The 12,827-nt window shown below is 41.9% G+C and overlaps 1 protein-coding gene across 5 annotated transcripts in view; it reads right to left on the bottom strand.

Annotated features, from left to right (window-relative positions):
* The window catches only part of eps15l1a (epidermal growth factor receptor pathway substrate 15-like 1a), a 260,935-nt gene that overhangs the window by 127,292 nt on the left and 120,816 nt on the right, over positions 1-12,827 (bottom strand). For all 5 annotated transcript variants that reach the window (XM_034180180.1, XM_034180179.1, XM_034180181.1 and 2 more), the window contains exon 11: positions 4,648-4,804. In XM_034180180.1, coding sequence (XP_034036071.1) covers positions 4,648-4,804 — 157 coding nt within the window. The remainder of the gene's footprint in view (positions 1-4,647; positions 4,805-12,827) is intronic.

Below are 12,827 nucleotides of genomic sequence, written 5' to 3'. Positions count from 1 at the left end.
AAAAATTTTGATCAAACAAAGCGCCAGTCTCTCAGCAACTTCTCAGACAAAGGAATTCCGACGAGGGGCTGGACGACTCCTCCCACAAGGAGTGCTCACAGGCGAATGACGTCACCGACAGGCGTGGAAAAACTCACGCATGCGCACAAGGGTTCATGCATGTCTGATGTAAAAACATATGAATGAAATCCATATAGTTTTTGAAAAAATAAAAAGGACCTATACTTTATGGACAGCCCTCGTATATTGAAAACAGGTGGAAAAAAGGAAATATAATGAAAAAGGCGGTGTGAAAGGCACAGATTTTTTTTGAAAAGAGTCACCAGAAGATGATATGTGCCTCCCCGCAACTTCCTCAGTTCAAAAAGCTGAAAGGAATGTATGTTCAAGTTTGCCATTTCTGCTTTATCATACTAAAAATAAAAATCTCTGAAAACCTAAAATCTCAAAAAGCACCAGTTCACTGTTCAGTTAACACAAATGTCAAGTCTCATGAAAAAAATTCTCAACAGTTTTCGAGTTCTGCTCCAGAAACGAAATGATGATGATGAAGGACGGGCGGTGACACCTGACAATGTTTGAGATGGATCCCAATTAGAGCACAAGTTGGGATCTAGTTTTAATCTAGAAATAAACTAGTTCAGTTTGTTTCAAAGGGCTGTGAGTGTGGTTGTAGTGTTCGCATATCCACAAAAAATGCTGAGTCATCGATTGGAGTTGTTTTGATGGTTGGGAAGGAAGTGATTTCATCATCAAAGGTTTGAGAGGTAAATTTATTCTTCAGTCCCATGTGCGGTAAAACGCCCCTCAACCGTCATTGTATAAACTGGATATTCACAGTCCCAATGTTTTTGTATTGTTTTCCATGGAATAAACACCATATATAACAAATTTTGTTTAACAGATTTTCGCTCAGATCGGATAAAATGCCCCGTGCGATCGCAATGTATTTCTATATTAAAAACCCAAGCAGAGGTAATTAAAGTTCAGCGCTGACACTCACAGATTTGAGGAAAGTGAGACCGGAGTCATTTCTGTGATTAAAAACCGGACCGTTTATTGTTCAAACCGTGTTCAGACTCGGTGTGAGGGGCTGACGTGTACCTGTTAAATCAGACACAGCAAAAGGCTGTGATTTGACATTTTTCTGCTTTCACTCTTTCTTCTCATATTGTAACAGCTTCTGCAGTGTGCATGCTGATTACAAATGTATCAGAAAAGTCCGCAAATTTACAACACGGAGTCTGAAAAAGAGGAAATTGTACATCTTACCTTTGAATTGGAGGTGATGATTGTAGAAAAAAAAAGCTTGTTGAGAGTGAAATTAATGCAGAATAAAGCATAATCCAGTGACGGAGAACTTTAAAACAGTCACACATGTCGACGTCATGACACAGTGTTACAGAGCTGCAGAAGCATAAATCAGGCTTTAAATTAATTCAATAAATCATCATGAATTGTAAATTTTTGTAAATTTGATAGCTTAACTCTTTCTATAATTATTTTGATAGTGTCTGTACCTGGATGTGCTGCTGTATGTGATTAATTGATAAAAATCATAAAAGGTTTGTTCAGTAGTTCAGCACAACTGGCTCCAAAATAACACCGTGTTGTCAGTTGTCGTTGCTCTCTGTATGAATGGACTCTAGTTTTGAGGGCTGAAGAGGTCCAAGTGTGAAAGCACCCCGAGTCACTGATTTGGGGATTTAGTAAAAAATAAAACAATAAAATAAATAAAATTCTGGATGTAAAATTTAATTTGTCGTATTGTGTCACATTATTAAGAAAAGGGAGGAGCACAGGGTAACATATAAGAATGGAGGAAGGTGCACACAGGTGGACTACATTCTTTATAGGAGATGCAAGCTAAAAGAAATCAGAGACTGTAAGGTGGTGGCAGGAGAGAGTGTCGTTAGACAGCATAGGATGGTTGTTTGTAGGATGACTTTAGAGGTAAAGAAGAAGAAGAGAGTGAGAGCTCAACAAAGGATCAGATGGTGGAAGCTGAACGAGGAAGACTGTTGTGTGAAATTTAGCGAGCAGGTGAGAGAAGCACTGGTTGGAGGGGAAGCAATTTTGGACAACTGGAAAAGTACTGCAGATGTGGTGAGGGAGACAGCTAGGACAGTACTGGGTATGACATCTGGACAGTGGAAGAAAGACAAGGAGACTTGGTGGTGGACTGAAGAGGTCCAGGAAAGCATAAGGAGAAAGAGGTTGGCGAAAAAGTTTTGGGATAGTCGGAGAGATTAAGAAAGTAGACAGGAGTACAAGGAGATGCGGCGTAAGGCGAAAAGAGAAGTGGCAAAAGCGAAGGAAAAGGCATATTTCGAGCTGTACAAGAAGTCGAATAGTAAGGAAGGAGAAAGGAAGGAGAGCTGGAAAGGATGTGCAGCAGGTTAGAGTGGTAAAAGATGCACATGGTAATGTGCTGACAAGTGAGGAGTGTGTGCTGAGAAGGTGGAGGGACTATTTTGAAGAGCTGATGAATAAAGAAAATGAGCAAGAGAAAAGGCTGGATGATGTGGTGAGAGTAAATCAGGAAGTACAAGAGATTAGTAAGGAAGAAGTGAGGGCTGCTATGAAGAGGATGATGAGTGGAAAGGCAGTTGGTCCAGATGACATTCCAGTGGAGGCATGGAAAGGTCTAGGAGAGACGGCAGTAGAGTTTCTAACCAGATTGTTGGAAAGTGAGAGGATGCCTGAGGAGTGGAGATGAAGTGTGCTGGTTCCTATTTTCAAGAACAAGGGTGATGTGCAGAGCTGCAGTAACTAGAGGCATAAAGTTGATCAGCCACAACATGAGGCTATGGGAAAGAGTAATAGAAGAGAGGCTTAGAAAACAGGTGAAGATCTGTGAGTAGCAATATGGTTTCATGCCGAGAAAGAGCACTACAGATACAATGTTTGCTCTGAGAATACTGTTGGAGAAGTACAGAGAAGGCCAGAAAGAGTTACATTGTGTGTTTGTGGACTTAGAAAAAGCTTATGATAGGGTGCCAAGAGAAGAGCTGTGGTATTGTATGAGGAAGTCTGGAGTGGCAGAGAAGTATGTTAGGGTAGTGCAGGACATGTACAAGAATAGTGTGACAGCAGTGAGATGCGCAGTCGGAATGACAGACTCATTCAAGGTGGAGGTGGGATTATACCAAGGATCAGCTCTGAGCCCTTTCTTGTTTGTAGTGGTGATGGACAGATTGACGGATAAGTCCCCATGGACTATGATGTTTGCCAATGACATTGTGATCTGTAGTGAGAGTAGAGAGTAAGTTGAGTCTAGTCTGGAGAGGTGGATATATGCTTTGGAGAGAAGGGGAATGAAAGTCAGTAGAAGCAAGACTGTGTACATGTGTGTGAATGGGAGGGAGCCCAGTGGAACAGTGCAGTTACAAGGAGTAGAAGTGGCAAAAGTAGATGAGTTTAAATATTTGGGGTCAACTGTTCAAAGTAATGGAGAGTATGGTAGAGAGGTGAAGAAGAGAGTGCAGGCAGGGTGGAGTGGGTGGAGAAAGGTGGCGGGAGTGATTTGTGACCGAAGAATATTAGCAAGAGTGAAGGGGAAAGTTTACAAGACAGCAGTGAGACCAGCTATGTTGTACGGCTTAGAGACGGTGGCACTAACAAAAAGACAGGAGGCAGAGGTGGAGGTGGCAGTGCTGAAGATGTTGAGATACTCTTTGGGAGTGACAAGAATGGACAAGATTAGGAATAAACATATCAGAGGGACAGCTCAGGTGGGACAGTTTGGAGACAAAGTCAGAGAGGCGAGATTGAGATGGTTTGGTCATGTGCGGAGGAAGGACCCAGGGTATATAGGGAGAAGGATGCTGAGGATGGAGCCACCAGGCAGGAGGAGAAGAGGGAAGCCAAAGAGGAGGTTTATGGATGTGCTGAGGGAGGACATGCAGGTGGTTGGTGTGACAGAGGAAGATACAAAGGACAGGGTGAGATGGAAACGATTGATCTGCTGTGGCGACCCCTAACGTTAACAGCCAAAAGACAAAGAAGACTTTCATTTTTACTTGAGTACTGCCTACCTCTGATCAAGTTAATTTATAATAAACGATCAAGATGTAGAGCATATAAATGACCTAAAAGCAAAATGAGATTCAATCAGCCACTTGCAGACAAACATGCACATTTTAATCCAAAATGTTATTTTTTTCAACATTTACCAAATCAAAAATAAATGTGCGTTGAAAATGGCTTGTCTGCTCTTTCACATCAGGTGCAAGGTGTGGAGCACCAGCCCAGATTCAGCACTGCTGCTGTGGAAATCCTGTGGATTTTACAGTGTGTGTGTGTGTGTGTGTGTGTGTGTGTGTGTGTGTGTGTGTGTGCACGCGCGTGTGCTAGATTTTCTTCCATGAGCTCGTTTAACTGAACAACAGCTGTCAGTCGACACCATATCGCTGACACGTCATGATGAATGTTTTGTTTTTTTGGAGCAAGAGGTGAAGGATTTGACTGGAGCAAGTTAAAAACTGACAGGAACTGAGAGCAATAATGAGTGGAGCCGTCTGCAGTGGCTGTGAGCGGCTGAGTGGGGGTAAGTAAGGCCCAAAAACAGATCCTATGCATATTGTCCATGGAGCGGAGTGCTGCACATGAAACACTGGGGTGTGATGGTCAGTGTGAGTGACCTACGGGAACCGGAGTGCCTCTCTCAGATGGGGGGATCATGTCCACTGTCAGGGACTGCGGAGGGTCCGTGCCCTTGCTGACTTTCAGCTGAATGAAATGCATGGCAAGGGCAAACTGCTCCCGTGTCAGCTTGCCTATCTGCCTGGTGTCTGCCAGGGCCCTGTAGGTGCATCAGATGGACAGAGAACATAGACATGTGGTTTAGTCACAATGACCAGAGGGACTCAACAACAAGGGACACATGGGTCAAGAATTCTGTACACACAGAGTGAAACACAACATTATTCAGGTAAGATCAGACCCAACGACATTATTCAGGTAGGGTCACACCCAATGACATTATTTAGGTATGGTCAGAGCCAACGACATTATTCAGGTAAGAACAGACCCAACGTTATTATTCAGGTAGGGTCACACCCAATGACATTATTCAGGTAGGGTCAGACCCAACGACATTATTTTGGTAAGACCAGACCCAATGACATTATTCAAGAAGGGTCAGACTCAACAACATTATTCAGGTAAGATCAGACCGAACAACATTATTTAGGTAGGGTTAGACCCAACGACATTATTCAGGTAGGGTCAGACCAAACAACATTATTCAGGTAAGATCAGACACAACAACATTATTCAGGTAAGATCAAATCAAATCAAATGAATTTTATTTATATAGCGCCAAATCACAACAAACAGTTGCCCCAAGGCGCTTTATATTGTAAGGCAAAGCCATACAATAATTACGGAAAAACCCCAACGGTCAAAACGACCCCCTGTGAGCAAGCACTTGGCGACAGTGGGAAGGAAAAACTCCTTTTTAACAGGAAGAAACCTCCAGCAGAACCAGGCTCAGAGAGGGGCAGTCTTCTGCTGGGACTGGTTGGGGCTGAGGGAGAGAACCAGGAAAAAGACATGCTGTGGAGGGGAGCAGAGATCAATCACTAATGATTAAATGCAGAGTGGTACATACAGAGCAAAAAGAGAAAGAAACACTCAGTGCATCATGGGAACCCCCCAGCAGTCTAAGTCTATAGCAGCATAACTAAGGGATGGTTCAGGGTCACCTGATCCAGCCCTAACTATAAGCTTTAGAAAAAAGGAAAGTTTTAAGCCTAATCTTAAAAGTAGAGAGGGTGTCTGTCTCCCTGATCCGAATTGGGAGCTGGTTCCAGAGGAGAGGAGTCTGAAAGCTGAAGGCTCTGCCTCCCATTCTACTCTTACAAACCCTAGGAACTACAAGTAAGCCGGCAGTCTGAGAGCGAAGCGCTCTATTGGGGTGATATGGTACTATGAGCTCCCTAAGATAAGATGGGACCTGATTATTCAAAACCATATAAGTAAGAAGAAGAATTTTAAATTCTATTCTAGAATTAACAGGAAGCCAATGAAGAGAGGCCAATATGGGTGAGATATGCTCTCTCCTTCTAGTCCCTGTCAGTACTCTAGCTGCAGCATTTTGAATTAACTGAAGGCTTTTCAGGGAACTTTTAGGACAACCTGATAATAATGAATTACAATAGTCCAGCCTAGAGGAAATAAATGCATGAATTAGTTTTTCAGCATCACTCTGAGACAAGACCTTTCTAATTTTAGAGATATTGCGCAAATGCAAAAAAGCAGTCCTACATATTTGTTTAATATGCGCACTGAATGACATATCCTGATCAAAAATGACTCCAAGATTTCTCACAGTATTACTAGAGGTCAGGGTAATGCCATCCAGAGTAAGGATCTGGTTAGACACCATGTTTCTAAGATTTCTGGGGCCAAGTACAATAACTTCAGTTTTATCTGAGTTTAAAAGCAGGAAATTAGAGGTCATCCATGTCTTTATGTCTGTAAGACAATCCTGCAGTTTAGCTAATTGGTGTGTGTCCTCTGGCTTCATGGATAGATAAAGCTGGGTATCATCTGCGTAACAATGAAAATTTAAGCAATGCTGTCTAATAATACTGCCTAAGGGAAGCATGTATAAAGTGAATAAAATTGGTCCTAGCACAGAACCTTGTGGAACTCCATAATTAACCTTAGTCTGTGAAGAAGATTCCCCATTTACATGAACAAATCAGACCCAACAATATTATTCAGGTAATGTCAGACCAAACAACATTATTCAGGTAGGGTAAGACCCAATGACATTATTCAGGTAGGGTCAAACCCAATGACATTATTCAGGTAAGCTCAGATCCAACGACATTAGTCAGGTAAGATCAGACCCAATGGCATTATTCAGGTAGGGTTAGACCTAACAACATTATTCAGGTAGGGTTAGACCCATCAACATTATTCAAGTAAGATCAGACCCAACGACATTATTCAGGTAGGGCCAGACCCAACAATATTATTCAAGTCTGATCAGACCCAATGACATTATTCAGGTAGGGTCAGACCCAACAACTTTATTTAGGTAGGGTCAGACCCAGCAACATTATTCAGGTAGGGTCAGACCCAACAACATTATTCAGGCAGGGTCAGACCCAACAACATTATTCAGGTTAGATCAGACAAGGGCTGTGAAATGACAATTGTGAAATCCAAGGAAAATTTGCAGGGGGTCAAGCCGGGGTTTAGGGCCCATGGGGCCCCAGAAACCAAACTAATTTTTTATCTAATGACACATTTTCAGCATGTCCTGCAAGAAAAAAAAAATCTCAAAAGAAGTGCATATTTAAATGATACTAAAATCAACCTTTCATTTGAAGTGTCAATGATAATCTTGAAATAACAGAATATGACGTGGAAGTAGGACCTGGAATGATTTTTCTTTTAATTGTAAACCAAATTATGTATTAGCTCAGAACAATTACACAACATGAAATTCATTTAAGACTGAAAAGACTGTTTTTTTTTTTTTTTTATTAATATATTATACAATGACCAGGTTTGGGGAGTGACGGAATACATGTAACAGCGTTACGTAATTAGGAAAAAAAAAAAAAGAGAAGAAGGTAACTGTATTCCGCTACAGTTACAGAAAAAAAAGATGTATTCAGATTACAGGTATATTTAGTAAAAATGGGGATTACTTCGCAGGATTACAATTTTAATGCATTTTATGATATTATCTGTGTATAATATATTTTTTTCTCCCTTTATGGACAGCGACATGACGTCTCCTCACCGGGCAAAATATTGATGAAGTACCCAGATGTTAATGCATTTTCAATGGAGATCCGCGACTGAACACACTCAGAAAAATGCTCGCAAAATACGTGTTAAAATGCCATTTTGACCCGGATATTGAGCCAGTAAAATTAAATTACATTAAATTATGTCAGGAAAGTATTAAACTTACTCGGACACACACACATTCCCAAATATTAGTGTTGAAAGTTACACGGATCTGCGCTGTTCAAGCTGCTGAGCTGAGGCGTCCTGCTGCAGCAGCTGCTGTTCAATGCAGCGCGGCTCCTAAACCCATTACAATACATTTATATACATATTATATTTTTACACAATTATCCTTTATTGACTGAGTTTCATTCATGAAGTCAGTGGTGTGGGTACACATCTCTGTGTGGGTGTGACTGAGCGGCACAGCGCGGGTCATTATAATCTCATTATTTTAAGGTGCAAATTTTAAAAAAAAATCCCCAGTCTTGTCGAACAATTTTAATCACTAACGACAAGTATTCTAACTAGACATTGGTCTAGCAGTGGAAAATATCAACTAGACATAAATGAAGAGTTAATGGTCCGTGTCATCAGGCAACACAGGTACGGCAGGAGACATACAGCTGTTTATCATCCAGTATCACGGACAAAGTGACAAGAAGAACCAAAACCACTTGCTTTTGGAAGGAAATATTGTCTCCCTTGTTCCTCCGTTTGTGGCTTTGCCAACATGCGCAGCTTTCCGGCATATTCCACCTGTTTCTTGAACTTCTATGCACGCAAATCACTAACTTGCCCGGAATTAAAATGGCGACCACGCCTCCTTACTGACAGCATTTACTTAATGGTTTTCATTATGCTGCTGTTCTTATTTTCAAAGTTCAATAAGTGGACTGATATGTTAAACATGGTGCGAATTTACTGAACAAGTAGTAGACTTTTTTTTTGTTTTGTATAGAGTTCTGCAAGCCACTTTTAATTACAAATTCATTTGCACACGCCTGAGTTTTCATTATCCTTCATTTGTTTGGCATTTTTGGTTGAAAATTTAGCAGGTGATTACATTTTTCAACAGGTAACTAGTAACTGTATCGGAATACATTTTTAAAGTAACCCTCCCAACCCTGAGGATGACAATGTAACAGTGGAATCTTCAGCAGAATTCACTCATGTGAAACTGCTTTTTTTTTCTTTTTCTCAACACAAGAACAAATACAAGTGATCAATATGAATGCAGGGTAGATAATTTAAAAAAAGTAGTAAGATTTAAAATAAAAACAAAACAAACACATCTAAGCTTTCAGGAATTTTGAGCAATAATTTTCACATACACATTGGCAAAACAATCATTTCTGCGTATTCAGACAGAATGCTATTGCAAAAGTGAGGGCTGTATGTTTTTGAAGTAGGACATGAAAGGCTGCCATTGTTGAAAGAATTTTTGGGAAGAACCACAAAGGGTGAATTTTATTTTTTCCAATTTAAAGGGGATAGAGAATCAAAATCATCTTTTTCATGTTTTTGGTGTTAGTTCAGAGTCTCCCCGCTGTGGGGAATACACACAAAGTGCCAGCAAGTTTCAGAACCTCTGTTTCAAGTAATTCTCCTTTTTTGAATTGCCGCCAGAAAACAGGCCAATCCGTTTTTGAGAGAAAAGTTACGTCACTTTTTCACCAATAGCCCCCCCCCCACACACACCCACACCCACCTCCTTTCACACAGGCCCTTTCGAAATTAATTATTCATAAGGTTGTGCCCACCCATTCGTAACACTGGAAGAGGAGCACTGGTGAGCTACAGGTGTGCCTTCCCAGGCTGTCATAGCGGACTACGATCTTTACATATTCTTCCCACGGAAAGCAGTGTACGCGATCAATGGCTTTTAGTCATTTTTAACCGCATCCCCAGTACATACAACCACCGACTATTTCTTTGCTCTGCGCATTTCACGGAGGACTGTTTCACAAACCTTGCACAATTTCGAGCTGGCTTCAGTCGGCATTTAATACTCAGTAGAGGGTCAGTACCGACTTTGCGACAAAATCAACCCCAGCAATCACTACAGCCTGTAAGTATCACATTTTCTTTTGTTTTAAATTTGTTTTTAAATTTATTTTGGATCTTTTTTTTATTATCATTATTATTTTGTGACTGGACTTTATGTCACAGTCAGCCTCTGGCTGACTTCATGTTGGTGGGCGAGGAACAAGATTTATCACTCAAAAGCAATGTTGAAACGTGATCTGTTAAATAAGTTAGTGAAGATTACTGTCGTCTCGTTTTCGCTACAACGCGCTCAACTTTTGTTCAGAATCAGCTTCTTATCACTGGTAACGACGCGGATTTCCTCTCACTCAAACCCGCAGCTTCACAGTGCTTTAAACCGTCGGCCACAGACTTCAATAGCGACACAAGTGCAGCAAAACGAGACAAGTCACTGGATAAATGCTGGGCTTTGTCCCGCCCATCGGAGGCTCTGCGATTCTGGGGTCTATGGGGCAGTGGGCTGGCCTCGGCTGGCCCGGACGCCCAGCTTCTGCATGATGATTGGATGATCTGTCTGAGGCTGAATCCATTTTTGATTGACAGCGAAATGAGCGAATCAGCGATCATTTTCATTCTGTTCTGAGTTGAACCGGAGACTTCCCTAATCCTCTTAGCGGCATTTTCAGTGAGAGCAAGGGCAGCCAATCAAACAACGGCAACTGATCAGCGCCAACACCTACGTGCATTTCATAATGAGGTTGAACGACGCCATTAAAGGAAAACGAGGCATTCTAAACCCAGCATAGTACCATAGCTGTTTCAGAGAGCCTTTTAGGAAGGTTCTGAGCCATTACAGACCCAAACAATTTTTGGGGGGCTACATATCACATCACACAACAAGGATTAATGCCCCATTCAACCTCTCTCTATCACCTTTAAGAAAGGACATGAGGTCTTTCAACCAGGATGCACAAGATGGCAGTGCACTATACCCTTCCAAAGAAGGAGAATTCAGCGCCATGCAATTAATGATGAGAAGGGACTTCCGGTGAACATGGCGGCGGCATAGAGAAGCAACTCCCCGACTAAAAGTTTCAAAACCCCTGAAGATTTTATTTCTCCGAATTTTTGAAAAAGGCGAGTGTTAAACTTTACCAAGGGGGTCAATATTATGACAAGGGGAAAAGCAAAGAAAATTGAAGGCAACGCAAGAACCGACGTTCACCAAGCTGAAAGACGACCGGAGTTAATGGCTAACATGCAGCTAGCAGCGGGTGAACCAGCGCATAAAGAGTTTGGGGAAGAAAATATGCCCGAGCTACAAACAGTGCTACGTGAGATAAAGGATTTTAGGAGAGAACACGCAGACTCATTCAAAGAGCTGAAAGAGGATATTGTAATCTTCAACACACGCGTTCGGCAGCGCATAATGGAGTCGGAGGAGCGCATTCAAAACATGGAAGACGCCACTCTGAAGCTGTTGGAGATGCAAAAGCAGTTCATGGAGAGGCTGACGGACCAAGAGGGGAGGTTAAGACGTGAGAATATTAAGATCCATAATGTGAAAGAGGAGGCTGAAAACGGAGCTACATCAATGACCGCATTTGTCAAGCGTCTCCTCAAAGAGAATCTGGAGCTGGATCCTTCACTGGAACTACAGATTGAAAGGGCTCACCGCACTGTGGCTGCCAAACCATCAGAAAATGCTCCTCCGAGATCAATAGTGGTGAAGCTGCTAAGTTACAGGTGCAAGGAAGCAATTATCAAGGCGGCATGGCAGAAGAAAGGGTTCATGTATGAGGGAAGGAAGATAATCATCGATCATGATTATGCTCCGGAGGTTCTGAGGCAGCGCAAAGAATATGCGGAGGCAAAAAGGGTGCTCAAGGAAAGGAAAATACGCTTTCAAACGCCATTTCCTGCAAAACTCTGGGTATTTTACGATGGAGGAACGAGGATTTATAATACAGCGGAGGAGGCGACCAAGGATATGGCAAGGGGGTATGAGATGACAGTAGTGACATCAGCGGAAAATGTGTTTGAAAGAGTGAAGCGTCTAACCTGGAGGGCGGGCCGAACACCGAGCAGAAAACGTCAGGCGGAGGCAAGACCAGAATTTATGAATAAACTGGACGCTTTCAGGAGATCCCCTCGGAGACAGGATGAGTTACCTGTGCATTCAGGTTAGAAGGATAAAGGTGGGGAGTAATGTTTATTATAAATTTCCTGGAGAGTAAGAAATAGTCGGGACTGTGCTCTCTCGAGCTGCCAGCAGAGGCATGTTTGTGTTCTATTATTATGACAAGGGGGCCCTCTGGTGGTGTAAATCCAGAGGCTATCCCTCTGAGCCTTTGCAGGAGTCTTTACTCCATGGGGAGTAGCGAATGCCACCTGAACACAAGCCGGGTCTGATCAACCATGGCTGGGTCGCCTGGGTGAGGGTGTCTGATGTTGAAAGACCCGAAACACCCGAGGACCCCAGGTTACATCACTGATGATGTGTTCAGGAGCATCCTAGAGATGTATTCCACCAACTGCGGGGCTCAAATAGGGTCAATGAAGAGACCCCATTTCTGGAAGTTACTTTAATTTCATTTTTCATTTTAAAGGTAAACTTTGTTCAAGTTAAGGTTATTATGTTCTTTGTTCAGTGTTGTTGTGACTGTAGCAAGGGGAATAACTATAAACATAGAAGTATTAAAGATGGCTTTGCAAAATAATTTTATTAAAATATCTTCATACAATGTAAATGGGCTACTTAACCCAATTAAAAGAGGTAAAATTCTAAGTAAATTGAAAAAAGAGGGCGTGGGAGTGGCATTTTTGCAAGAAACACATATGTCAGAAAAAGAACATGACAAATTAAAAAGAAACCGGTTTGCACAGGTATATGCTTCATCATATAAAATGGGTCATAGGAGAGGAGTTGCTGTTTTGATATCGGGTAAAATTCCATTTCAAAAATTGTCTGTAATAAGTGATAAAGAGGGAAGATATGTTCTAGTGAAGGGGAGATTAGAGGGGATATTAATCAGCTTTCTAAACGTATATGCTCCTCCCGGATCTGATTGGATATTTTATAG

The sequence above is a fragment of the Thalassophryne amazonica genome, chromosome 10, assembly GCF_902500255.1.
Source record: "Thalassophryne amazonica chromosome 10, fThaAma1.1, whole genome shotgun sequence".
Classification (NCBI taxonomy): domain Eukaryota; kingdom Metazoa; phylum Chordata; class Actinopteri; order Batrachoidiformes; family Batrachoididae; genus Thalassophryne; species Thalassophryne amazonica.
This window is presented reverse-complemented; position numbering and strand designations above follow the sequence as displayed.